This window comes from Mytilus californianus, unplaced genomic scaffold (genome assembly GCF_021869535.1).
Source record: "Mytilus californianus isolate M0D057914Y unplaced genomic scaffold, xbMytCali1.0.p SCAF_9, whole genome shotgun sequence".
NCBI classification, from domain to species: domain Eukaryota; kingdom Metazoa; phylum Mollusca; class Bivalvia; order Mytilida; family Mytilidae; genus Mytilus; species Mytilus californianus.
The window spans coordinates 96,506,663-96,534,561 of NW_026262745.1; the positions used below are offsets into that span (position 1 = coordinate 96,506,663).

Sequence of the window (27,899 nt, forward strand, 5' to 3'; positions counted from 1 at the left end):
AAAAAGTTTGGGAAATATGATTGCAAAACTATTGAACGGGGTAATAGTCTTTGAAACTATATACTGGCAAATAGTCTGGAAGTACTGTGTGTGAAATGAAAAAGCACAAATATTTCAATTTTTTATAAATAAATACATACTGAGATATAATAAATAGTTTCATGATATTTATCAAATACGAATGCAATAGCACCATTGTCTTTGTAAGAATAAATGTATAGTGAAATATGAATCTGATCCTTTAAAAATTTGATTGTATCTGCTTTTGATGAACATGTAAGAATATTTCATGTATTCCCGTTTGTAATCTAAAGTTTTTAAGAAACAGCCTCAGTCAACAAGGAATCTGCAAACCACTTCCTTAGCCGTTCGTTTATAATTCCAATTTCACTCCTCTGGAATACATCCTCTCCTCTGGCCGTAAATTTCTCAAATTTCTTTGTATGTTCTTTATGGGCAATAACCAACTCACTAAAAGAAGAAAGAATTGTCATTTTAATCGACTCTAAAAAAATGTTTGATTCTAGTTTTCCTTTTCAAATACGGTAGCAGTGGTGGATCCAGAAATTATTAGAGGGAGCCACTGACTGCTTAAGAGGGGTCCAGCTCCAGTCATGCTTCAGCGATTCCCTAAATAATCAACCAAACTTTTCCAACAAAAGGGGACTCGGGCCCCTCCCTAATCCGCATCTGCGGTAGGTACATGTTAAAAAGAAGAGGAAGATATCGAAGGGCATTCGAAACTCGAACGTAAGTCCAGACAATCTGACAACGCCATGTCAAAAAAAAAACGAAAGACGACTCAATTAAGACAAACAAGTTCACAATAAACACTAAATAAAAAATTAAGACTAAGCTACACGAACCCAGACAAAAACTGGGGTGATGTAAGTAAACGATTGTGTACAATGGGAGGCAACTCTTGTACATGTATTGAAGTTGTCCCCCCTTTTTTTGGTTCATAAATCCGGGCATCAGTTAACGTGTTGATGTCCAAGGCAAAAATTGTATATCGTGTATATATTAATTATTTAATTTATATTCAGTGTTTTTTTTTTATTGATACTGTGTGTGTTACTACCATAGCATTACATTAAGAATAAAGCATCTTCCGTCAAACACAACTTGATTACAGTCGAACCTCGTTATGTCGAACTCGGTTGTGTCGAAAACTCGGATGAGTCGAAGTAATTTCTCGGTCCCGGTAAAATTCCCGTTTGATCAATGCATAATTACCTATGATGAGTCGAACTCGGTTGATTCGAATACTCGGTTAAGTCGATAAATTTTATAGTCCCGTCGAAGTAAAATTAATGTAAATTGACCCCGATGTCTCGAACTTCGAAAGTATGAATTTTCGCAAGATGCAGACCTTATGATAAAAATTCAAATCGGATGTATTTCTTATGTCAACTTATTATATTCAAAAGAGATTAAAGCTTAGTAAACATACTTGTTTGTATAACAATTAAAATGACATGTTTATGGTGACTGCTGGTCGTTCAAGCGGAATGTTAGTGTGTTGAACATTTTTCACCTGAGATAAAAACGAAACGAATTTAAATGACCCAAGCCGAGATTAAATGAATCATTACATTTAAAACTCATTAATTACAATAGATAAAAGGATTAGGACAATTATAATTAATTCATGATCATTTAATGTAAAGCAGACGACCTCATCAGAGACCGTTCAGAACTTATTTCGTGCCGCGAGTGATTTCATAATTTATAGCGACTGACCTTTGTAAATATTTGTGTAGACTATTGATTTTATTTGTGCATGATTTGTATCTGTACTTGTGTTTTTAATTATTACGAAGGACCAAAAATGGAGATTGAATACACTATCATAAAGTGTCATATCGAAAAAAGGCACACTGTTTATTGTATCTAGTTTACACAACTCTCATACCGTATTTCATGCATTCAAAATTTATGACGACACACTTGACCTCGGATGAGTCGAACCTCGGATGTGTCGAATACTTTGGTCCGGTCCCTCCGACTTCGACACAACGAGGTTCGACTGTAGTTGTCAATTTTAAACATTGACTAAGTTTTCCGAACACCAAATGAAAACACCACTGTTTTTAACATATTTCGTGTTAGAAATTTGCTTTTTGTATTGTACCCTAAATGCTTCAGACTGGTGCTTCAGATTGTGAAAAAAGTGAATATACATTTTGTTGTAGCAGACAAGATTCCGTTTATACTTAAATTCCAAATGATTGAGTACAAGTCGTATTAATACTAATGTTGAATGAAGCAAATGAACTATTTTAGTCAAGTTCAATTTCTTAATATTCCGTTTGTCATGGATTAATTAGTCTTATTGCTTCCTTCGAATCACGATGCGAAGCTGCTAGTTTTATACGATATTCACGCAATCTTGAAACTATTATTAAACAAATTTCTGTTCTCATTGGTTGCCTTATGATGTAGGAATGATTCTATTGGCTAGTGTGATACATAGAAACATATCACGGACATGGGAATGTATTAAATAGAATCTAAAAGTTACAGTATGAGTATTCAAGATCCGTTCCTACCCCGACCAATGAATAGTTTTGCTTTTTCTGGTTTACCTGGCTTTACAATGTCGCGTCAATTCATGGTGATAAATAAGAGGAGGAGAAACGATTAACAAGTTTCTGAGTGCATATACACCAACACTATAATATATAGCCAATGATTTTTAAGAATTTTGTAAAAATACATGTATTCCATGTAATAAAACCAAATGATCTATAAAAAAACAGCTACGCCAAGAGCACATGATACTCCCAAATTGATTCATTTAAGAAGTGTGGTGTCTTGTTACAATATTGGAGGTAAAAATTTTTGCAAAGTTTTAAGATATCCAGTTACCTTTAAGGAATAATGATAAGATCCGAAATAAGGTAACTTTAAACTGTGAAGGTAAACTTATGTATATATGATGAATTGTTCTAAACCCCAACCCTTTTACATAAGTCCTATAAAATAACCTTCTCATTATAAATTCTGATGTACGTATAGCACCTTTAACTAACAATTATAAGAAAGTTTAATTTAAGACCACTTAAATTCTAAATTCTTATTTGTAAATATATCCAGTTCTCACTTAACTTATTCTTACACTTCAGCACATTATGAATATTATTTTTTAAATTTTATGATGACAATCCTATGAATTAGTTATAATATTAATTTTTAGTAATTATTATTGCCTAAATTCAGTCATCTGTACATAATTAAATGCTTCCTTATGTTCTAAGGTGTATATAGCTGCTACAATTATACCCTATGGGTAGTGCTCCACAATTAATGGAGGAATATACAAGAAACTGAACTGGTAAAATGTATGTTACCGCCATGATCTGTACAAGAGGGTCTATATAGGGATTTACAGAATAGAAAATAATAGGCCAAAAATATAGAGAATAGAGAAAAAATGTAAATTGTAATGGGCAAAAAATAAGAATAGATGCAAATGACCTAAAAATTACAGATATGAAGACCTCCCATCCAGACCCATGCAGGAACTCATACAAGATCTGAACCAAAAACTTAGCTTTCTAAAAAGCTTTTGAGTGCTTCGAGTATTCACTAACCTGAAATCCACTTGTCCATCCATATTTATATCAATACTCTGTATTATCTTGTCTATGTCGGATGGTCTAATTGGTAACTTGTTGTGCTGTAAAGATTGAAAATCTTATGGATGAAAAATATCAAGACATACGTGAGACCATCTTTTAAAGTTTTTTCACTCACTGAGTCAGTATAATTATGTAGCTACGTATAATATTCGAAATTGGCGACACGGCGAAATCTCGTGATTTCACGTGGCCTCGAGGTTTTATTGAAATTGTTTAAGAACGAAAAATAATCTTATATTTAGTTTTATATGCCTCTAGTATATGTAAATCTTTCAACGTAATGGAATTGCTAAATAAAAATCCTTGATGCAAAAACTTCTTTTTTTTCAAATATCTGTTAACTCAAAATGTTGCTTGCAAATTTGGCAACATTGTGAAATTGTAAACGTTTTTCTTACATTTTTACATTAAGACCTAAAAGAATGTTTTTGTATTTGAAAGTATCATGGAACATGGGAAACATGGTAAAATGTCAAAATAAATTCCTATTTATTTTTGAAATCAATATCGAAATTTGCGAAAACTCTACCCGTAGCTATTTACAAACATTTACAATTTAATATATGTTCGGTAATTAATCGAACTTGTTAGAACTTCAAATTAAACAAACGAAACTGTGATATTTTTGTTTTCAGTGAAATTTTAGACGATTTGAAGATGAACTGCTTGTAAGATAAATGATGCATTCGAGAGAGAAAAATTGTATATATTGATTCTACCACCACATCAAGTGTGATACGATATTTTCCCACTCGAGACACTTAATTTTTGTTTTAAATTTAAAACGCGAGGCTTGCCAAGCGTTTTCATTATTTAAATGTATCTGCCAAGTGTGGAGAAAGATCGTATTGCACGAGATTCTGTGGTGAAATCTGTTTCACTAATAATTTTTAGACGATATGTAGACAACCTTTAAATATAATTTCAACGATCTTCTCTACAAAAAAGATATGTTCTTTCTATGTGACGGCATCAGGCATTGTCGCCTTTTATTGGTTACGTCAAAATAGAAAATTCAGATGAAATCAAAAAAATTTGACCGTCATAATTGAATTTTGACCAATAAGAAACTGAGATCAATCGAATCACACGTTGATTATGAAAAACATTTAAAAAAAAAACGGTCGGGGAAAGTTCAGGTAAGAAGTTGACAAAACTTTTATTAAATTTCTTTGTATTCGATGATTTGATGTTTTCTTACGTTCACGTTTTACAAGTTTTCCTTTTCATCTTCTTTCTTTTTTTTATAGAGTTGTCTAGTCCAGTGAATTGTAAGACTTTGAAATATTAAAACAGGTTCCCTAGTAAGTACATATCAGTCGACCGGACTTAAATTCGACATATATTCCAAGTGAAAACAATTTAAATAAACGTTTAATAATAAATTAGTCAAAATTAAACTACAGGGGGGGGAGGGGGGGGAGGGCTACTCCCACTCAGGGGCAACCAAAGGGTATATTGTCACAAGCACCTGTGGTAGCCCCGTTTCGGAGTTTTTAAAAATGTGTTTGTCGCGGGTCCTAAAGAAACCCGTGTGGTTTAGAGCTTGTATAAACCAACCTCTATTCCCTGTCCGAATTCCTCCCATGATATAGAATGGCTTCCGTCTGTATCGAATGCTCGGAACATGTCCAATATATGTATTTTCTTCATCCTGGTGAATTCCAGAAGAACCAGTAGTGGATCGCCGCTGATATACATTCTGTCATCCCCATCTTTTTTTCTGGGATTTGGGTTACGGATAATTTTGCCGTATTTGACCACTAGTTTTTTCTCTTTTCCGATTTCTGAGACTTTCTGTTCAAACTCATCTGTGACTGGTTGATTCTGAGAAAATAATTTAATAAACATCACGTAATCACACACATAAAATGAAACAAGAAAGTGAAAAAAATAATATAGCAGTTATGTGCACATGTGTGCGTGCGTGCTTGTGTGTGTTTTATTTTTGTTTATTCTTTTGGGAGGTTACTAGTGAATTTTGCTTTTTGTTGGGTTAGTTTATAATTATGTTGCTTTGTTTTTTTTATCTAATGTGTAAACTCACCTAATTCAAGCTATTTAGCAAAATCAGATTTTTTTTTTTTTTTTTTTTTGAAAATATATCTTATCAAAGAAATCGTTACATATATATATATATAGCTACAAGGGTAATAAAAGACATAAAAGACATAAAAGACAAAAATACGAAATATACAAATGATTCAATAATTGGGATTAGGAAACAAGAGCAGTGATCGTTTATAAATCCGTCTCCCTAAATTCAAAAATAAAATTACAAGCTAGTATGATAACATGCTGTTTGGGAAACGAATATGTACGTAACAAAATACAGTCAATAATTACAATAACATAAAAAAAATTCATAAAAAAAAATAGAAAAGGAAGGGGGTGAAAGGTGTTTTTTTTTAGAAAAACTGAGAGTGTTATTAAAGAATGAAATAATATTTCTTTATATAGGGGAGGAGTGAATAAATAGAATTATTTAATTGTGGATGTAAATCGATTGCTGCTTATAATTAAGTTTTGCATGGCCCTGTAGCTTTGAATATCAGTATATTTTGTTCTACTGTGAGTCTATCGGATGTTTTTTTAAGAACTATTTGGATTCGTCTTTCACAATCTTACATTGTATTCCTCAAAATAATGGAAAAATTGAAATATATGTCCATGTCGTTATTTTTTATGGTTCCAGATATTTGAGTTTAGAAAAATTGCGGGAAAAGGCTGACTCGGACTTTTACCTTATACATGTATTTGTATTGGTATTATTTTGGTCTCAAATCGAAAGAAAAGAAATCTAGAATCTACTTTAATTTTGGTAAAATACCTTTTATTAGCTATCGAAGTTTTATATGAAAAGAAAAATGGGTGTCATGGGGCAAAATATTTTACCTGCTGTATCGCAGGAAAAAAACCAAGGAGTCCGATCATCTGACACAAATTCCAAAACTTCACATAAGTACATCCTACTTAATGAAAACTTACGCCAAAATCCAAGTAAGATAACTGTTCGTGCTTTTCTATTGTCAACAAGACCATGAATGTGTCTGATGTTCTAATAGAGTTGTCTGCGATCTGTAAAAAAACCAAGTTATTACAATTATTACAAAAACAATACATATATAGTTTTACTTTATACCATTAGGGACTAGATTTAGTTGCAAATTTTTTATAAATTATCATCTTTTTATAGTCTTAATGCGTCATAAATGCTTTCAGTAGTGTTAGCTTTTATAGGCTACATATTATGTCGAATAAAATTTTTATAAAACCTAAAAAGACATCCTAGGTATGGCATGGTATTGGTTGCAAAAATTTGATATTTTTCATTTAAATGCAATATTTTTTATTTCATTGGTATATTTCTTCATTTAAATGCAATATTTTTTTTATTTAATTGCTATATTTCTTCATTTAAATGCAATATTTTTTTATTTGAATGGTATATTTTTTCATTTAAATGCAATATTTTTTTTTCAAATGGTATAATTTGTCATTCAAATGCAATATTTTTTATTCAATTGGTATAATTTGTCATCCAATTGCAATATTTTTTATTCAATTGGTATAACTTGTCATTTAAATGTAATATTTTTTATTCAATTGGTATATTTCATCATTTAAATGCAATATTTTTTTATTTGAATGGTATATTTTTTCATTTAAATGCAATATTTTTTATTCAAATGGTATAATTTGTCATTCAAATGCAATATTTTTTATTCAAATAGTATAATTTGTCATTCAAATGCAATATTTTTTATTCAATTGGTATATTTCTTCATTCAAATGCAATATTTTTTTATTTGAATGGTATATTTTTTCATTTAAATGCAATATTTTTTATTTAAATGGTATAATTTGTCATTCAAATGCAATATTTTTTATTCAATTGGTATAGTAGTTTTTTTATTTATATGCAATAGTTGAATTATGGGAAATTCTTTGACGTCTTAAGGTCAAATTTGCAACAACGTTTCTGATTGGTCGGTAATTGTTTGGATTTCCCCCCTTTCTTTCTAAACACGAGTGACCAAGAATTAAAACAACACGTCGGAATATCGCCCCTCTAACTAAATTTGGCGTTCGTGCGAGTTCGTGCACTGGCTGTTAATGCCAATAATGGCCAGGTCGAGCAAAAAATGCGAGTGACAAGTAATAATAATTATTTTGACACACAACCTGTTCATGGATAGAAACAGATGCCTGCGTGCATGGCAAAAACGCCTCCAATGAAAACCCTTTCTGAAGAAACTCCCCGACAGTCTACACATCGAAATAAAAAAAAATGCATAGCTAGCATCTAATGATTTGTATCCAACAAATTATAGGATTGTACGTTTAGCAATTATCTAGACCCGTACAAAATGTATAATATTATAAGATACATTTAACAGGGGCGGAACCAAAACCTCGGTGTCTAAGGGAGTGTGTGTGTGTAGGGGGGGGGGGGTCAGATTAAGATATTTGTATAGAGATGTATATATGCGATATTTGCAGTAATGGTTAATGTGTGTGTGTGTGTGTGTGAGGGGAGGAGATTCAGATTTAAGATAGTTTCTATAATTCTATATCTTTTAGTTTTTACCATTTCACTCTATTCTTTATCCTTTGATCTCTATTATGTTTGTGCTAAACATGCGTGAAATATTTGTTACTGGACATTTGGCAACCAAAAAACAATCGACGCATTCTTTATATTTCATCATTTCTTTATTATGTTATCTATATGTTTGGTCCCGCCCCATATCCATGTTTTGCACATTATTCTCTCTATGTAAACCCAATTCCTGTCCTGATAAATGGTGACTCATGCATAGCATCAAATGTGGTTATTAAAACAAGAAACATATTCATATTATAATAATTTACTGTATGCTTGGACTTATAGATAGATGTCATTAGTCCCAGATCATGTAATAAAGTAGTTCTTATAAAAATACAATAGCATTTTAATGATGATCATATATATGTATATATATTTAACAATGCAAATTTTTGGGAAAAAAGGGTAGGGGCAAGGCGTTTTTAAAACATATTAATGGGGCGCGTTTTTTTGTTCTTCGGTAGTGAGCCAGAAGAAGTCCATTTCTGTTGTTTTTTTTTTTTGCATTGGGAAGATCTTCTGGCTCTCTTCCACCTCTTCTTTTTTGATAGGTTGTTTAGACGCCAGAGGCACATAACAAACATGGCGTCGTTTAGTCTAAATAACATTAATAAATTTATGAATTCAGATATATTAGAATGTGAGCTATGTTATAAACGTTTTATGGTATGAAAGCCTTAGTAACACATTCCTGTAGGACGATAAGCTGGATAAATATAAGAACTACACGGACAATAACAGTTAAGGGACGATTATTTGATATTCTCGGTAAGGGATTTTGATTGATTGGTTTTTTACGCTACTTTCAACACTATTGGGCTATTCCGTTGTGGTCAGTTTATATTATAGATAAAGGATGGGGAAGGGAAGAGAGGGCATTATTATTCATTTTAATCTGTCGCTAATCGTGCCTATTTTTCAGCTCTTACCAGGCAACCATACTCATATATATGAAATCCTTCTGTCCCCCACCCCAACAAATAAATAAATATCAAATGGTTTTCCTCTTATTTAACACAAGTTTAAATTGATTGATTGTTTTGTTGCTAATTGTTAACGCCCAGTGACAAATATTTCATGCTTGTTCAGGAAAACACGAGTTTAGAAGTCAGGTATATAATATAAAAAACGAAGAGATGGGATATGATTGCTAATAAGACAACTATCCACCGGAGTTCAAATATGAAGTGGATGTAAGCAATTATACACAATCCTAAGGCCTTCAACAATGACAAAAACCTGATACTGTAAAGTCGTCTATAAAAGGTCCGACATGAAAAGTGTGAACAATTTAAAAGAAAAAAACTAACGGCCTAATTATACATAACAAAACAATTTGCAAAATATCAATCACGGGTCGAGACATGAACCAACGACAACCACTAAACTACAGGCTGACATGGGACAGGCAAGTAAAGAATAGTGCAGGGTTGATATAAAAACGAAGATGTGGTACCGTATGATTGCAAATGAGACAACTCTCCACAAGAGACCAAATTAAACAGAAATCAACAGCTATAAGTCTCCATACGGCCTTCGACAATAAGCAAAGACTACCACATAGTCAGCTATATAAAAGGCCCCGAAATCACAAATGTAAAACAATTCAAACGAGAAAACTAACGGCCGAATTAGTGTACAAAAAAATGAACGAAACATAAATATGTATAACACAGCAACAAAAGGCAACCACCGAATTACAGGCTCCTGACTTGGGACAAGCACATGCATACATACAGAATGTGGCGGGGTCAAACATGTTAGCGGGATCTCAATCCTCCCCTAATCTGGGACAGTGGTGTAACAGTACAACAACATGTTTGTGAGCCGCACTCAACCCATCCCGAAGCTGGGACAGTGGTGTAACAGTACAATAAAAGAACAACCTGCACTAATCAGTTGCAATTAGATTTACTCAAAAGATCGGTATGAGACACAAAAAAAAAAAACTAACATTAAGACAATAGACACAACGCACCGACATAAGAGTATTTACAATTACTGGAAGTTTGCTCAAAGCTAACTACAACTAGTATTGAAATAAATCTTGTTCTCCTAGACTGAAGTATCAATCCGTACACAGCGCGCGGCAAAGGATTTATTAAAAAAGAAAACAGTATGAGAAACGTCTGGTTTATGTTGTATATAGATATAAGAAGATGTGGTATGAGTGCCAATGAGACAACTCTCCTTCCAAGTCATAATTTGTAAATGTAAACCATTATAGGTCAAAGTACGGTCTTCAACACGGAGCCTTGGCTCACACCGAACAGCAAGCTATAAAGGGCTCCCAAAAAAATCACTAGTGTAAACCATTCAAACGGGAAAATCAACGGTGTCTAATCTAGTTAAAAAAACGATATATACTTGCATATAGATCCATATACAATGAAGGTTTTTGAAAAGTGGTGGTCCGAACGTTTTGACCATCGAAATTTTGCAATAGAAATAATAGTTAGGACCAGAAGATTTTAACAGCCAGTGCAGGACTCGCACGAACACCAGATTTAGTTAGAGGGGCGATATTCTGACGCGTTTTTTAATTCTTGGTCACTCATGTTTAGGGAAATCCAAACAATTACCGACCAATCAGAAACGTTGTTGCAAATTTGACCTTAAGACGTCAAAGAATTTCCCATAATGCAATTATTGCATATAAATAAAAAAAACTACTATACCAATTGAATAAAAAATATTGCATATGAATGACAAATTATACCATTTAAATAAAAAATATTGCATTTAAATGAATAAATATACAAATTGAATAAAAAACATTGCATTTGAATGACATATTATACCATTTGAATAAAAAATATTGCATTTAAATACAAAAATATACCATTCAAATAAAAAAATATTGCATTCAAATGAAGAAATATACCAATTGAATAAAAAATTTTGCATTTAAATAAAAAATATCAAATTTTATCAACCAATACCATGCCATACCTAGGTACGCCTCGTGGGTTGAGTGTTGGTTACTATCAAAGACCATCGCGATGTAGCCGATTCATCCGAGGGTTGCCGCTTGATACCATGCATCAGTGTATTTATAAGATCGTCAAGTAGCGGATTCACCCAAGGATTACCGATTGATTACGGTTACGGTTACGGTTATATGTTTTGGTGGACGGCTTACCAACTGGTAATTGCGCCCTGGTAACTAACTTTTTGGACTAACTTTTTTTGGATGCCGATTGACGACGATGGAAGTTCTTAACGACCTTGACTGGCTATACAGCCGATAAGATCGCGATGTAGCGGGTTCACCCGAGGATTGCTGATTGAAACCAGGCATGAGTGTATTTATAAGATCGTGATGTAGCGGATTCATCCGAGGGTTACCGATTGATACAATGCATCAGTGTATTCATAAGATCGCGATATAGCGGATTCACCCGAAGATTGCTGATTGAAATCAAGCACAAGTGTATGTATAAGATCGTGATGTAGCGGATTCATCCGAGGGTTACCGATTGATACCATGCATCAGTGTATTTATAAGATCGCGATGTAGCGGGTTCACCCGAGGATTGCCAGGATTTCATTGCTGGCATAATAAACAAACTAGTTTGAAGAAGGAATACACTAGCTAGTTGAGTACTGGACGATCTACACGCCGAAATGAAATTACGCTTAAATTTACACTACACAAAAGAAAGCATCAATAAAAAGTAAAGGTTATTGATTCAATGAGACAGCAACACAAAAACACAATATAAAGAAATCTAGTGGTCGATTAACTATTTTCAACAATAGGAAAGTTATCATATCGAAATCCCTAAATCCCCGAGAGTCAAGGCAATTCATGCACAAATTCAACAAAGATCTATCATGCATACAACTAGAAATTCCCCAATAGCTAGAAAACATTAAGATAAAAAAAAAAGACTTAAGATTTGCTAACAGGATTGCAGAACTGGCACAGTAACATTAAGCCTCCTCATGGGGTTTTTGATTATGTGATTACTTGGTCGTTTTTATAGAGATTATTTGATTACCAGACAAGATATTTCATGATTAATTGATTATTTGATAATCTAGGACTGTATTTTTGATTATTTGATTATCTTGGTTAAAAATAATTAATGATTATGTGATAATATTGGCAAAACAAATTGTGACTATGTGAATACTTGGACACCCCCATGAGGTGCCTCGACATTTTACGGACAGAACTAGTCTTGTTATCACATAACGACCAGTATTATCTATACTACATATGCCTATAAAGAAAACAACACAAACGCAAATATCAATTTGCCGACAGCCCGCCGTATTTGATGGACGCCGGATGTAATTTTATAATAACAAATACAATATTGTTTCTATTAAACAACAAATAACAAACATGTTATAATTCAATGCTTCTATACATTATAAATGAACATTCTCTCTTAAATCTTTCCAAAATATTTCCGTCCAGGAAAAACCATATTTTGTTAAGTGGAAACCTGTATCCGACGACAATGCACAAGCCTATCTCAGGAAAAAGGTAGTCGGACCTCACCTTCTATAACGAGAGAGATGACAAAAAACAAAACTTCTTGAAATGAATACATATATACATATATATATATATATATGACTTAAGTTTAAGCCATGCACGTACGAACGGCGGCTAGAAAGTGACAAACAAATCAAACATACCTACATACCCGGATCTAAATCAACCCCTCTGATTGGACCATACGCATATTACCCATAACGTCAATACAATATTTTCCGGCTTTACTTCGAACCGCGAGAAAATATTAGTAGTATAACAAATAAAGCCATAAAGCACTGAGACGTAATCATTAAAATATGACTAAAATGAGGGGTATATATGAGGGTCTGGATAAACAATAATTGGCAAAAAGTGCAGAATAATAGACAAATAAGTAAAGAATAGAAAATAGCAGTAAAAAATAAATAAAAAAATTGAGAATAATGGGGTTGCTATATTATAAAGAATAGAGAATTACGGGCAAAAAAAAATAGAACAGAGAAAAATTAAAGAAAAAAGAAATAAATGACCCTCCATTCTTTAATATACGTCAATTAGACGACAAATCAACGATGTTCGCTACTCTGTTTCAAAATAACAATATTTTTAAAAGACTGTTATAAATCAAAAGTATATGAATAAAGGAACTAGCAAAGCAAAAAAAAAAAATGAAAGGTCCGTGTGCTTGTTTTCAAGATATAAGCCATTGAATATTTGGCGGGAAATAATTCTCTCTAGATTTTTCATACATTTAACATTAGCACTTTTTTTATTTCAAAAACTATGAAAAAATAACAAGGATTTTATAAGATTTTCAAATATGACTTTTAGAATCATAGATCAGAGAGCATGGTAGCGCTTTTTAACAACTTGTTAAAACTATAACTGCTAGTAAACTCACAAGGATACCCCCGCCCGTTAATGCCATAAGTTTATTGAAGCAAGCAAATTATCTAGCTCCCTTTAACACGTTGACAGTAATTATATTCAGTCATGCACATCCCTGTTTTTTTGTTCTACGTTTTGTTAAAGGGAAATCACACTATTGTTTATACGCATCGCTCTCGGCGCCGCTATAGTGTCGTGACCGTATTATGACGTCGCCGTTTTCGAGTCCGTCGTAAAGGTTGCTAATTTCTAAAATGGCGGCCCGCTCAAAGGGACGTTCACTAAAGCAGAAAAAGCAAATGACGTTTTTATGAAAATTCTACTCGAAACGGACAAAATGTATGGCAAAAAAATAGCCGAAAGTGGTCTTGATATGGTCTTGATATGAATTACCTTACGATTGGGTTCAAATGAGTTACTCTCTTTAAATAAAGATATTATTATTATTATTTTTATTTACTGTAAAGTTTATATTTTCATATATTAACATATTTATTGATCTCGCAGATTTCTTAGTTTCACGAAGAAAAAAAATAATTTAAAAACAAAAGAGATATGTAAACCTCTTTTTGTCGATCATTTCAGTATAATCAAAGCGTACATCGGCAAATGTGAAATCCGTCCGGTCAACTTTGTTTTTTTAGAAAAACATTTTGTTTTACTATAAAGTTTAAATTTTCATATAAGATAACTATTAATCTCGCAGATTTCTTAGTTGTATGAAAAAATATTGTAAAACAAAAGAGATATTACTAGTAACACTTTTTGTCGATCAGTTCAATATATGTAAAGCGTACACCAGTGAGTGTGAAATCCGTCCGGTCAACTTTTTTTTATTAGATTTTCATAAAATATAGTCTAGTATTTCTAAGGTCTTCAAATATTAAAATAATCTATCAAATAACAAAAAAGTTCTGACTATTTATATATCAACCGGTCAATACGGGCAATTGTCCTGTCATTAGTGTAACCCAACTGTTGGCATCGTATCGTCGCGATGCGGTATGTGGGAAAGGGGGGGGGGGCACAAACACATGAACACGAGTGATTCGTAGAGTAATCATATTTGTTGAAATATCAAAAGTTATTTAAGAATAACGCCGTGCAGTTAAACATCACTGTAAAAGAAGCATACACAATTTTACATCGGTTGCTGGCTGTCGAAATCAAAGTAAATTTAGCACCGTATTATATAGTACATTATACTCAATCTTCATTTAATTCTTTGTACAGGCTTACATAATTTGGGCACAAAAAACATCATATTTTGTAGTATTTCTTCAAACTGTCAATTATAGCGAACTGTACGACCAGCAAATTAAAAAATAAGGCCGCTAGACGTCAGAGCAATCTGGGAATATCAAACACTATGCCTAGTTATTTTTGTCCTATTGATGACCGTACTGCCTACAACAACAAAAAATCCACACTGTATATTTGGCTTTACAAGTCTCCTACAAGAGAAATATTTAACACACACACATGTATTTATGTAGAGAAACATGTATTTCAGAGTGCTAAACTGTAACCATCACATTAAGGTCCGTCTTGTGAAAGAGTATTCATCTCATATAGAAAAAAAAATTGTTCTGATATTCATGTAATATTTGCCACTGAAAGTTTTGCAAAAATCAAGAAAAAAACAAAAACAAAACAAAAAATAGTAGTTTAGATGTAGGTTCGTGATCAGATCACTCAATGTGATCACTTGCATGTCAACAAACAGTGATATAGGGAGATAGTCAGATTCCGATCATGACTGTAAAGGACAACCATTTGTTTAATACAAAGGTATCTGATTTACTCTTGATACCTTGGTTCTTTAAAAAAAAATGACCAACATGATATAGCAGAGTGCTGAAAGTGGCACACACAATCAATCAGTTATTTTCTAATTACCTATCATTAATCAGTGTATAGGCTATACCATACTAAACATAAATGTGATAAAAGAATATACAATTCAAGAAAGAGAGGTGCACCAACAGAAAATGTATAGAAACTGCAATCTTCTTTTAATTTCATCGGATCTCAAAATTTTTACTCTTACCAGAATTTATTCTATCTTACAGTATAACTCTCTAAGTGGAACTCGAGCTTTAACTAGAACTCTTACTCGAATTAACATTCGAACTAAAAATAAAACTGGAACTTTAACTCAAAATTTAGCTGGAACTCGAACTCTTATTCTACCTCAAAGGTTATCCACACTCTCATTTGTCATCTGATAAAAAAATTCGTAAAGGTTCCACGGAACCCAGTGTCTCGCCTACTTTTGCTGTTAATCGCAGGCTCAACAAAAATGAGGAAAAAAATCAATAAAAATATTCCTCTCGATACTATCTTTTGATTGTAAGAAGCTTCTGTCCAAGTTTGGTATAAATCTAGGAAAGTTTATGGCTCTAATAAATGTTTAAAAACTTTAACTGCATACTGTATGTAATGTTACATGGAAGAAAAACTAAGTCCATTTATAAGTAAAATACGGATAAACAGGTACAAAATTTTGACAAAATTTCCTTCGAGATACAAGCTTTTGATCATAAACAAGCTTCTGTCCAAGTTTGATAAATATCCAGGATAGTTTAAGAAAGTTATTAAAATCTTAAAAACTTTAACCACAGAGTGAATGTAATGTTTCCTGGCAGAAAAACTAAGTCAATTTATAAGTAAAATACGGAAAAAATAGATTTTGTTTTTACAAAATTTACTTCTGGATACTATCTTTTGATCATAAACAAGCTTCTGACCAAGTTTGGTACGAATCCAGGATAGTTTAAAAAAGTTATTAAAAATTTAAAAACTCTAACCACAGAGTGACTGTATTGTTTCCTGGCAGAAAAACTAAGTCCATTTATAAGTCAAATATGGAAAAACAGGAATTTTATTTTTACAAAATTTACTTCTAGATACTATCTTATGATCATAAACAAGCTTCTGTCCAAGTTTGGTAGAAATCCAGGATAGTTTAAGAAAGTTATTAAAACTTCAAAAACTTTAACCACAGAGTGAATATTTGTGGACGCCGCCGCCGCCGGCGACGACGACGACGACGACGCCGACGACGGAATGTAGGATCGCTATGTCTCGCTTTTTCGACTAAAATCGAAGGCTCGACAAAAAACTAGAGTTAGATAAAATATATCAACATGTCCACAGAAACACGGATAGATGTATAGCAGAACAAGAAAAAAACTAGATCCGTTTATTACAAATTAAAAGATTTTTGTCGAGCCTGCGACTTTTGTCGCAAAAGCGAGACATAGCGATCCTACATTCCGTCGTCGGCGTCGTCGTCGTTGGCGGCGGCGGCGTCCACAAATATTCACTCTGTGGTTAAAGTTTTAAAATTTTTAATAACTTTCTTAAACTATCCTGGATTTGTACCAAACTTGGACAGAAGCTTGTTTATGATCAAAAGCTAGTATTTAGAAGGAAATTTTGTAAAAATTTATTTCCTGTTTTTCCGTATATTACTTATAAATGGACTTAGTTTTTCTTCCAGTTAACATTACATAGAGTCTGCAGTTGAAGTTTTTAAAACATTTATTATATTCATAAACCATTTCATTAACTGTATCAATTATGTGCATTCCCCTATCACACTGAAAACATAGACAATAGCAAAAGTAGGCTAGACACTAGGTTCCGCGGAACCGTTACGAATTTTTTTATTACATATCAACTGGGAACATTATATGTTCCCGATATCAATATGGCGATGTGTATTTTATTGTCAATTAACTCTAAATTATCAGATGCATTGTATTTCTCATAACATACCAAAGTTGAGCGATTAATCGAACGGTAATAAAATATACGTAATACATAAAGTTTTAATACACAGGCAATGAACATTGAACATATTATGTACAATCAGAGACATATAATACAATGTCTCTGGTACAATGAACATGAAACGATGTATGAAAAATGGATGCGGGATGATAGAACCCAGAAAAAAATTTGGTTTCCACAGTTCGAAGAAATTATGAAGCGTTGTGTTATTACGGAAATGTTAGCCAATTTTAAATTCCTACCGAAAATAGGTTTCTTTTAACGTGCTGAATTTGTGGCATTTTTAACACGGCATTTCAGATTTTATCTTCCCGGTGCGTATGGACAAGCTAGTGAAATTATGGTAACGAAATTATTCTGCCTGCAGTCTAAAAGGAAAGTGTTCTTTTCAGCACGGATACCCTCAGTCTTCCGAGGTAGAAGATTCTTTATCTGGAAGCCGAAAATTATTTCTATAATACGGCATGAGGCAAACATTCGTTTTCCCCATACAACAAATGCAATTAAAAAAATGAGATGACTTCAACTTTGACAATTACTTTATAATAAACTGTTATTGTATCTATGTTTAACGATTCGATAGATTGATAAAAATATCAATGAATAATCAAAATACCTTAAAAAATGTTAAAAAATGATATTATATTTTGTAATGAAAAGGTTTAATTCAACCCAAGCGTTGCAAGAAATGCTGTTATGCCAGCAACGTCGTTCTATAACGTAAAACTGAAAAGGTTATTATAGTTCCCGCCAAAATTCAATAATAAGATATCCGTTTTAGCGGACTTAAAACATCGGTGACCCCCCTTTTTTATTTATGCTTTTAAAATCTTCCCTGAAGCTGCAACTTATGCAGAAGTTTGAAGGGAAAAACATTAGTAGATTTTTTTTATTGCAAGAAAAATCTATTATAAATAGCAATTAAAAAAGGCGGGAACTGTTCAAAGGCCTTCAAAAATAAGGAAACCGAGACAAATAAATGCTCATAAGGTACAAGTTACATTTGACTGTTTTTGTTATTCCGGTTAAACAACGTTTTTCAATAAGTTTGTCTTTTTTTAGAAATTTAGAGCGCTATTTCTATATTTCGTTATAACGCGATTCTGTAAGTTTTGATGACGTCATATCTCGAAAACAACATCGGTGACCCCAATTTTTTTTTCGCCTAAAATATCGTAATACGTATGATATGTCTACATGCAAAATTTCAATGAATTATTATTAGTAGTATAAATAGTGTGATTTCCCTTTAAGTTTCATTAATACTCGTTTCGTTGTTCAAGAGGAGTTGCAAAAAAGAACGTAAATGGACAGACAGGCGGACATGGTCATTCCTATATATCCCTAAAACTTTGTTTGCGGGGGTTTAATGTCTAGTTGTAAGGAGCGTGGAATTACGCCACCGTAGAATGCATGCAGTTATTTCTTCTGTATACATTTAGTAAAATATTGGTTTTACAGAAAAAAGAATAATGAGTGAGAAAAAAAAAGAATAAAGGGTAAGCAAAAAATAAAGAATAGAGAAAAATTAAGGATTGGTAATAATTGGACGCTAAAATATGAAGAAAAGAATATAACGAATAGATAAAAATAGCATGAAAAAAAAATTAATTCATCCGGACTCTCGGGAATCAGTGAAAAACGTCACAAGCAAAGTTTGCCTTAAACTTACCGTTAGAGCTTCGAGGGTCGTGTTTTCATTTACACCTTTCATCAATTTTGCTACTCCTGATTGGCCAATTCTATTTGAACAAACGTCCAATTCCTTCAAACACGTATTTTGACTTAAGCCATGAGCTAAAGCGTGTGCACCGCCATGTTCAAAACCATTCCAGGATACATTCAGAACTTCGAGGTCACTGTTTTTAGCCAAAGCATAGCCAATTGCAGCTGCTCCATTTCCTGTTATTCTGTTCCAGCTTAGATTCAGAGATTTTAACCCGTCGTTTTTCACTGTTCAGAGAAAAAGATACACTAGTAGACTATTTTATTTTATACATTGTATATCTAAGTGTATTACACTATGTTCAAATGAAGTCTATTAACAAAAGTTAACAAAAGTATGCCATGTGTACTCAAATAATTTCATATTAAGCAAGAAGTAAAAGTGAACTGCCCCCAACCCCCATCCCAAAATAAATCACCGTTAAGCTAGATAAAAAGTTTATTTTGAGGAAACATCCAATACGTGTTCTTAATGTCTGTTTTAGATTAAAATCACTTAGGATCGGTTTTGGGTGTCTTTAAGTACCATTTTTCAAATCAAGGAATGAAAAATTGATAAGAATTAATTTTTTTCGATCAAGTGCATACAATTAGCCATTTTTAAATGTGATATTGAAGACTTATTTACATTTATAACTTGATATTTTGAATATTCTAACAGCAGTATTATCCATATCTTTGGTAGTCAGGGGTTACGATCCGGTACCTCCTCTTCACGCGAAGAGGCGTGGCCGGATCGTAACCATGGATAGCAAAGATGGTCTTACCTAGTCCTCTTGCAATATGTTGTCCGCCTATGTTGCAAATTATGTTGTGACTTAGATTCAATGACTGTAACATATTGTCGCCCTGAACATAAAAAAAATAGATATATTTCGTTGACTGTATGGCAGATATTTTTTTTAAATTTTCATGAAAATTATTTACATGAAATAGAGAGGAAATGACAAGAATCCTGCCAACATTGAAGCACCAAAATTATCAAGCAAAATAATGTCAAAATCACATAATGTATAAACAGGATAACAAGAATCACACGCTACGAGACATGGCATGAAACCACGTGACAGGTAATGTTATCAAGATATTGTGCAGGGTGGTATCCAAATGGTTGTTTTGTACCTGTCACGTGTTTAAAGAAAGGGATGTGTTTCTAGTTAGGGAATGCAACTCAATTTTACACTAAATCCGTTGGATGTGTACTAATTGATACTTTAGTTAGCGTAAACATGATTTTTTTTATTTATGACTTGTTATTGGCTTTCAACTAGATATTCCAGAGCTTGTGTTTTCTGATTTCCCTGAAAAGGAGGGTTTCTACTTACAAGGAAACTATTGAACCAAGGTTCCGAGTGGTATAAAGAATTGAAGTTATCCTTTCGAAGGTTTTACCGGCGCCAGTACGAGTTGGTTGACCGTTGGGGTATATCTGTGTCATAGATGACATGGGATTTGTCGTAACCACAATCCCGTCCTCTTTCCTTTAATTTAGACTTATCACCAAATGTGTGCTTACCATGAATAACATAATCAGTATTTTATTTACTAATTCTTTTGTTTTCCACAGTTTTTCTTAATCTTTTGCACCCAATTATTCTCTCTTCTTTACATCTTTTGCTCCTTTTTCTCTGTTCATTTTTTTTGCCATTATTCTCTATTCTATAAACCCCACCTAGACCCTCACAAAACAACTGTGTAGGATATTTGCAAAATAGTTTAGGTTAAAATAGAGACTTCTGTCATGACCCTTCACTTAGACTTGTGTCCATGCACTCAGTATGGTTGAACAGATCGTTGATATCGCTATATTCTAATTGTATCTATTCATATAATAATATGTGGTATGATTTCCAACTATGATATTCGTCATAATCTAAATGCCATATGGATGCCAGCAACTAGTAAACTAATGTATTCATTTAGCTACTCAAGTTTAAATGATCAGTTTAATGATCAGTTTATATTGAATGACGTTTGCTTAACGTCCAGGGGCAAATATTTCATGCATAAACAGGACGATAAAAAACTAACCATAAATCCAAAAGGGAGACTCTGCAAATCGGGTCAATTGTAATGAAGGGCGAGAGTTTCGGTCACCTAAAATTATAGTTTAAAGAGTATTGTTAAGTCTACAAATTGTATTTATATTCCCCTGACAAGAATGGACAAATATACAAATTTAATGTACAAGTCATCCTCCCTTTTCCGATTTCTTTTTTATTACATGAGTGTTTATGAGCTGTAAACGCCAATCGGCAAACCTCGGCAGATTCCGCTACCCTGTTTGATCTGCCGAGGTGTACCGAATGTTGTAAACTCGTGTCAATTTCTAATTAATTGTTACCTCCATTATCTGTCTAATTATATCACAATCATCGCCATTAATATTGTTATCTGTAAAATAAAAAAAAAAAAAAAAATAAAAGAATTTAAAAAAAAAACTTTCAAATATATGTCGCATAAAATAATTATATTTTGTTGGACTTACACTTTTTAGGCAACTTTGGATTAATTATATATATCATTATTATATGATTTACATGCATTTTTCCCTTGGTTAACACTTAGGAAGACTATATTGCTGAAACCACTTTCGTAACCTGTCGATTTCAATGTGATAAATCCATGCGCTACAAATGAATGGAATCATGTAGTGAGATGTAGTTGAAATTGAAAGAAAAAAGTAACAAAACGGTTTAGGTTGAGAATAGTAAGGATTAAATTCATTTTTTCTAGATGTTTTGACCGCTGACTAACAAACTTTACATACAACTTATTCGTACTTTAATTTCGTTTGCTAGTTAATCGGCTCGGTTTACACAACAATAACCTCTAGACAAAATGTGTTCAATTTTATAATAACTGTTCCTGTATCTAATATTCGACTTGAATTTTGTACCTGATAAATTAAGTTCTTTTAGCTTTAGATTTTTATCCATGGCTTCTTCGAGCAATATCAATCCTTTTCTACCGATGTCATTCTTTGTAAGGTTCTGAAAATAAACAATAAGTTCTGGGTATAATAATTTTCATCTCTGTAAGTAAGTAAAAGGACTATGAGGTGTGAGATCTTTCATACAATAGAAAATTTTAATAGAAAAAGGGGGAGAAGATATCAATGGGGAAATCAAAAACCATAAGTTGAAAAAATAACAATTAACATCGTGGTAAAAAAAACCTACGAACAGACAAACAAAAGCCTACAAAACACAAAAAACTTAAGATTGAGCAACACGATCCCCATCGAAAACTGGGGTGAACTCGTGTTCTTAACATAAACAGAACTACTACATGTCTTACAGTTTAAGTATTATAGATACAATGAATAAGCGTTGATTCTAATAAAAGAAACCATGAGCCCACAATCGAATATAATTTGGTGAGCGACAGATTTAGGAAACGTTGTTTCTAGAAAAAGAATCCACGTTAAATGAATAGGCTGACGTCACGACAACGGTTTAATTTAATAAAATTTAATTGTAAATATCTCATTGTACTATGGACTGAATAAAGGAGGCTTTGGATGTGGGATGGGGTATTCATCTCTGGATTCTTTAATATTTGGAGCCATTTTTCTCCTTTCTTTACAGTTCTGCCTAGTATTCTCTATTCTTTATATTTTAGCCTCCCATTGTTTCCTATTCTTTATTTGGTTGCCTATTTTCATCTCTTCTTTATGTTTTTGGCCCATAATTCTCTATTTTGTACACACAATCCAAGCCCCTCTCTATCCCCTAACCTTATACGTATATGTAAATAAACTATCAGACAATAGAAACTTGTTCAATTCCTCTGAAGCTGATCCGTCATCCTGTGGTGATTTTCAGGGGTATTTTTAAACGTGACGTATTGAGATAATTTTCAAAGATAAGATGATACCGAGGGACAATTAGAATTATAAATTGAAGAAGAACATTCAATACCAAAAAGAAAAAAGAAGAAAAGAATAAATGACAACGATAGTTCATAAACCCTACAAAGAAAAAAAACTAACAATGTAGAAGTACGAACGTATTGAAGCCGTAGTGAAAAGCAGGTGCTCTGGAATGATAAGCAAAATCCTGCTTAAACAGTTGCTTAATTTACTTTTAGATTCATCTGACGTTTAATTTTACTTTAATTAGAGTATACAAAGAAGGATTAAAAACCCCAAAAGGTGAGAGGGAGAGGGGCAATCAAAAACCAAAAAGGTGGGAGGGAGAGGGCCAATCAGAAATCAAAAAGGTGGGAGAGAGAGGGGCACTCAACATTTATTAGTCGAAAAAGAAAGAAAATATTATCGAAAAGAAGAACTTACAGACAAACAACAGGCTAACATATATCACACAGAAAACAAAATATTTTCGCAAAATAAAACGGCAGAGAAATCGGATGGTCTTCGCAAGAGGATAAGCAGTTTCTGTTCCAATAGAGGCCAATAGAGGCACCTGTCGTGCTGATATATAACAGGTCAGTTTTTTTATCATCAGTTTCTTTTATTGATCTGTTGCTGTGAAGTTTGGAGCCAAAATAAACTTAGTCGTGACTAAACCGCCAACCTCTGGTGGAAACAAAATAATGTGCAGAAGATAGCAAAGGAGCAGTCATAATATACTCGAAGAAAGTCAGACAGACATTACCCCGTCTTGACCAGCATCGTCCTGACTTGCCCATCATCACCTAGTCTTAACTAACATCGCCCTGTCTTGACTAACATCGCCCTATCTTTACTTACATCGCCCTCGTCGTAACTAGGCTAACATAATTGATCTGTCTAAGCCGGCATCGCCCAGTCTTGACTAACATCGCCCTTTTTGTAGCCAGGCTAACATCGCCATGTCTTGACTTACATTGCCCTGTCTACCCTTTCATCGCCCTTATCCTAGCTAGGCCAACATCGCCCTGTCTTGACTATTTTTGCATTTGTCCTAGCTAGGCAAACATCGTCCGAATTTGATTAAATCCCCCGCGCCATAGCTAGGCCAACATCGCTTTGTCTTGACTATTATCGCCCTGTCTTGACTAACATCGCCCTGTCTTGAGTTACATAACATCGCCCTAGCTAGTCCAACATTGCCATGTTTATACTAAAATAACTGATCTGGCTCACCATCACCCTATTTGACGTACATCTCCCTCACCCTAGCTAGGCCAACATCGCCCTGTCTTGACTGACATCACCATCGCCCTAACTAGTATACCATCGCCCTGTCTTGACTAACGTCATCCTGTCCTAGCTAGGCCAACATTTCCCTGTCTTGACCTACATCGCCCTAACCCTAGATATGCTGGTAACACTGTCTTGACCCTCATCACGCTCGACCTAGCTTGGCCAACATTGTACTATTTTGACTAACATGAACTTTACCCAAGCTAGCCAACGTCGCCTGTTTTGACTAACATTGCTCTTGTCATATCTAGGCTAACATCGATCTGATTTGACTAAAATTGCCCTCGTCGGAGCTAGGCCAACATCGCGCTGTTTTGACAAGCATCGCCTTGTCCGAATCAACATCGCTCTGCCTAGGCTAACATCGCCTTGTTTTCACTTACATTCTTGTCCAACAGTGGCATGCCTTGACAAACATTGTCCTGTCGTTGCCAATTTACCAGACCTCCTATATGATGACCTTGTTAGATTTTGGTTGGTACTACTTGTGTCAATGCTTTCATTTTGAAACACTGGTACACATTCAGCTTGAAGGTAAAATACTCACTAGTTCTACTAATAAATCAAACAATACTCACTAGTTCTACTAATAAATCATAAAATACTCACTAGTTCTACTAATAAATCATAAAATACTCAGTGGTTCTACTAATAAATCATAAAATACTCACCAGTTTTACTAATAAATCATAAAATACTCACTAGTTGTACTAATAAATCATAAAATACTCACTAGTTCTACTAATAAATCAGTATGGTATATCAGATCAGACAGATGCGACATTCCGACGGCTCCAATTTGGCCGCCTTCAATGTCAAGTTGGGTCACTGTCCCGTTACACTGTAAAATATTAACTTAACTTTAAAAATGTTATATATGTATTTCAATAAAATCAAAAGAGGGAATTATGAATATATTACCACACATGAGGTTTTAGAGGTGAAAGGTAGTTTGGAGTCGATGGATTCAAGAAAAGTCGTGGACCAGGAAAATTTTGACAAGAACCGAACAACAAAGTGATTTCAAATCCAATACACATATTTTTAATCTTTAACTGAGGTCAAACGATCGAAATGGACTGAAAACAGACAGAAATGATTAAAGCAGTTCTGAAATTTAGAAGAAAAAATATATTGAAACTTAACTTTACTTGCAATTCCTATACTAAGTTGCTTTTATTTTAAAATTTTACCATACCAGACCAATTCATGTCATGATGTCTCGTATTTGTTTCAAAGCAAAGTCGGCTAATATTTATTTAAAGACTGAAAAGCTCACCATCAAAGCAACTGCACAAGCTTTAAATTCACCCTTGTTGAATTGGTGGTTTTTAAGAATCACAGAATTTCCTTCTAACTGTCTATAAAATCTTGATACCGGAACCACGTGATATTTCTCGCACGATCGAAGATATTGTTCTTGACATGTGTATACGCTTTCGTTGGTGTCTTCGTCATCTAAAAATAGATTGTTCAACCCATAAACATAATACGTAGTGGATCATTTGCCATTGCTCAAAGCAAATACGTTAAGGAAAAACCAAAAAATATACGTATCGAATGCATTTTTACATTTCCAAGTAATACAACTACAAAAAAACCGGTTAAAATATAACTTCTACTATTTTTCTTGGTCCCTAGTGCTTCAACGACTTTCTGTGCGCCTAAAAATATCATGCCGTTGGTTTTGTCGTTTAAATAGTTTTACATTTTGTCATATCGAAGCCTTTTATATGTTACATTTACAGTACTTGTATTGTTCATTGTTGAAGGCCTTACGGTAACCTGTAGTTGCGTACATCTACATCATTTGGTATCAGGTTGATAGTTGTCTCATTGGCAATTATACCACATATCCTAAGCTTATTCATTTTTATATCTAAAATAAATGTATACATGTAATTTTATAGTGTGTCTTTCTATGTTTTGTTCTATTGTTTCAGATAATGGTGAAGGTTTGGTACCATTAAAACGTTTAAACCCGCTGCAATTGTTTGCACCTGTCCTAAGTTAGGAATCTGATGTTCAGTAGTTGTCGTTTGTTGATGTGGTTCATAAGTGTTTCTAGTTTCTCGTTTTTTATATAGATTAGACCGTTGTTTTTCCCGTTTGAATGGTTTTACACTTGTAATTTTTGGGGCCCTTTATAGCTTGCTGTTCGGTGTGAGCCAAGGCTCCGTGTTGAAGACCGTACTGTGACCTATAATGGTTTACTTTTATAAATTTTGACTTGGATGGAGAGTTGTCTCATTGGCACTCATACCACATTCTTCTTATATCTATGTAATTCTTTACTCTGCATGGGGTACTGGACTAGGTTTACAGAATAAAGAATAGTGAGCAATATAGAATAACGGGCAAACAAAAATAATTGAGAATAAAAGGGTGCTAAAATATATAGAAAAGAGAATAATGGGGTGCTAAAGTAAAGAGAATAGAGAAAAATGAGGAAAATAAAAAAAAATAAAAAAAATAAAATTTAAAGAATATATAAATTCAGGACCCCGTTCAGACCCTCATGCGTTCAGTCCGATCTTACCTTCAAAGTCTGATAGCTCAAATTCGTCAGATGAAGTTGTGTTTAATTGTATAGACTGGTAGATGTTCCTGTTGAAATCTAATATCTCATCATTCAGAATAAGAGATGGTCTTTTGATCAAGCAACGAGAGATTTCATTGGACAGATCATCAATGGACTTTTTAAATGTCCGTCTTTTTTTTCGCATTTCACAATAAAGCCTTTTTTCATATTCATCGTCCAATATTTTGCTTTTTATCGCTTTCTTCAAGTTTTGCCATCCATTCGCTGGTTCTGGGGTGCATATCTGAAATTATGAAATAAATGTAAGGAAAAATTGAGGGTGCCAACCCATGACGGTTTAAATACCGTTCCAATAATTGACGGAAATCAATATAATAAAATAACGTATAAATAATAACGATTGTTATGTCGACTCACTCCCAAGGGACTTATCATTTTTACCTAGCTGGGAGGGGGCTGGTCAAATGTAGGGGTGATTAATTTTTGTTTCTGTTAGTGGAAAAGGGAGGTTCAATTTTTTTTATGAATTCAAAGTGGGGGTATCAATTTTATCTCTAATGAAACATTTGTGAACTTTTGAATCTTCAAGTATATCCTACATATCATTTGTGTCAAAGGTAAGTGTTTTCCATGTTAAAATTTTGGAATGTTTTAATAATAGAGGGGGGAATCACATTTTTAAATGTTTTTAAGGGGCATCAAGAAAATTATATATGTTTGATTTCAAAATGACCCCCCCCCCCCCCACCCAGGTAAAAAATGAGAAGTCCCCAAATTGTGCAACAGTGACAAGAAAAATCTACTACAGTATATACGATACCCAGGCGGCAACAATTTTTTAAATGTAGACAACTTATGATTGAGTGATACTAAAATAGCTAACAAAAGGGAGGCCTAGGAGGTCGAAAAGTAAGCAGTTATAAAATGAGCTTGAGGACTATCAGTCTACCAGCAGAACTACCGACCAAGTGTTAGAAAATGAAAATATAACGTTGTAAATTTAATGCGTCCGAAGCGCTTTTCTGGGTTAACCTTTATCAGGAAACTCGAAT

General features: G+C 33.4%; 1 protein-coding gene across 1 annotated transcript; it reads right to left on the reverse strand.

Moving 5' to 3' along the window:
• Positions 1–141: 141 nt before the first annotated feature.
• On the reverse strand, positions 142–27,031 carry LOC127714066 (leucine-rich repeat-containing protein 74A-like). The gene is made up of 11 exons (XM_052220014.1): positions 26,845–27,031; positions 25,585–25,763; positions 25,039–25,146; positions 22,056–22,149; positions 21,501–21,550; positions 19,924–20,005; positions 19,104–19,384; positions 6,633–6,722; positions 5,205–5,471; positions 3,597–3,682; positions 142–471 (listed from the first exon to the last, which is right to left on the reverse strand). The coding sequence occupies exons 1-11, from the start codon at positions 27,029–27,031 to the stop codon at positions 318–320; spliced, it is 1,578 nt and encodes a 525-aa protein (XP_052075974.1). The 3' UTR covers positions 142–317.
• Between the last annotated feature and the right edge of the window lie 868 nt (positions 27,032–27,899).

Coding starts and splice junctions, on each gene's coding strand:
- LOC127714066 (XM_052220014.1), bottom strand. CDS start 27,031: ATGCGAAAAAAAAGACGGACATTTAAAAAGTCCATTGATGATCTGTCC. Junction 21,551..22,055: donor AAAAGAACTTAATTTATCAG/GTACAAAATTCA, acceptor TTTATTTTACAG/ATAACAATATTAATGGCGAT. Junction 5,472..6,632: donor TATCTTACTTGGATTTTGGC/GTAAGTTTTCAT, acceptor TTATTTTCTCAG/AATCAACCAGTCACAGATGA.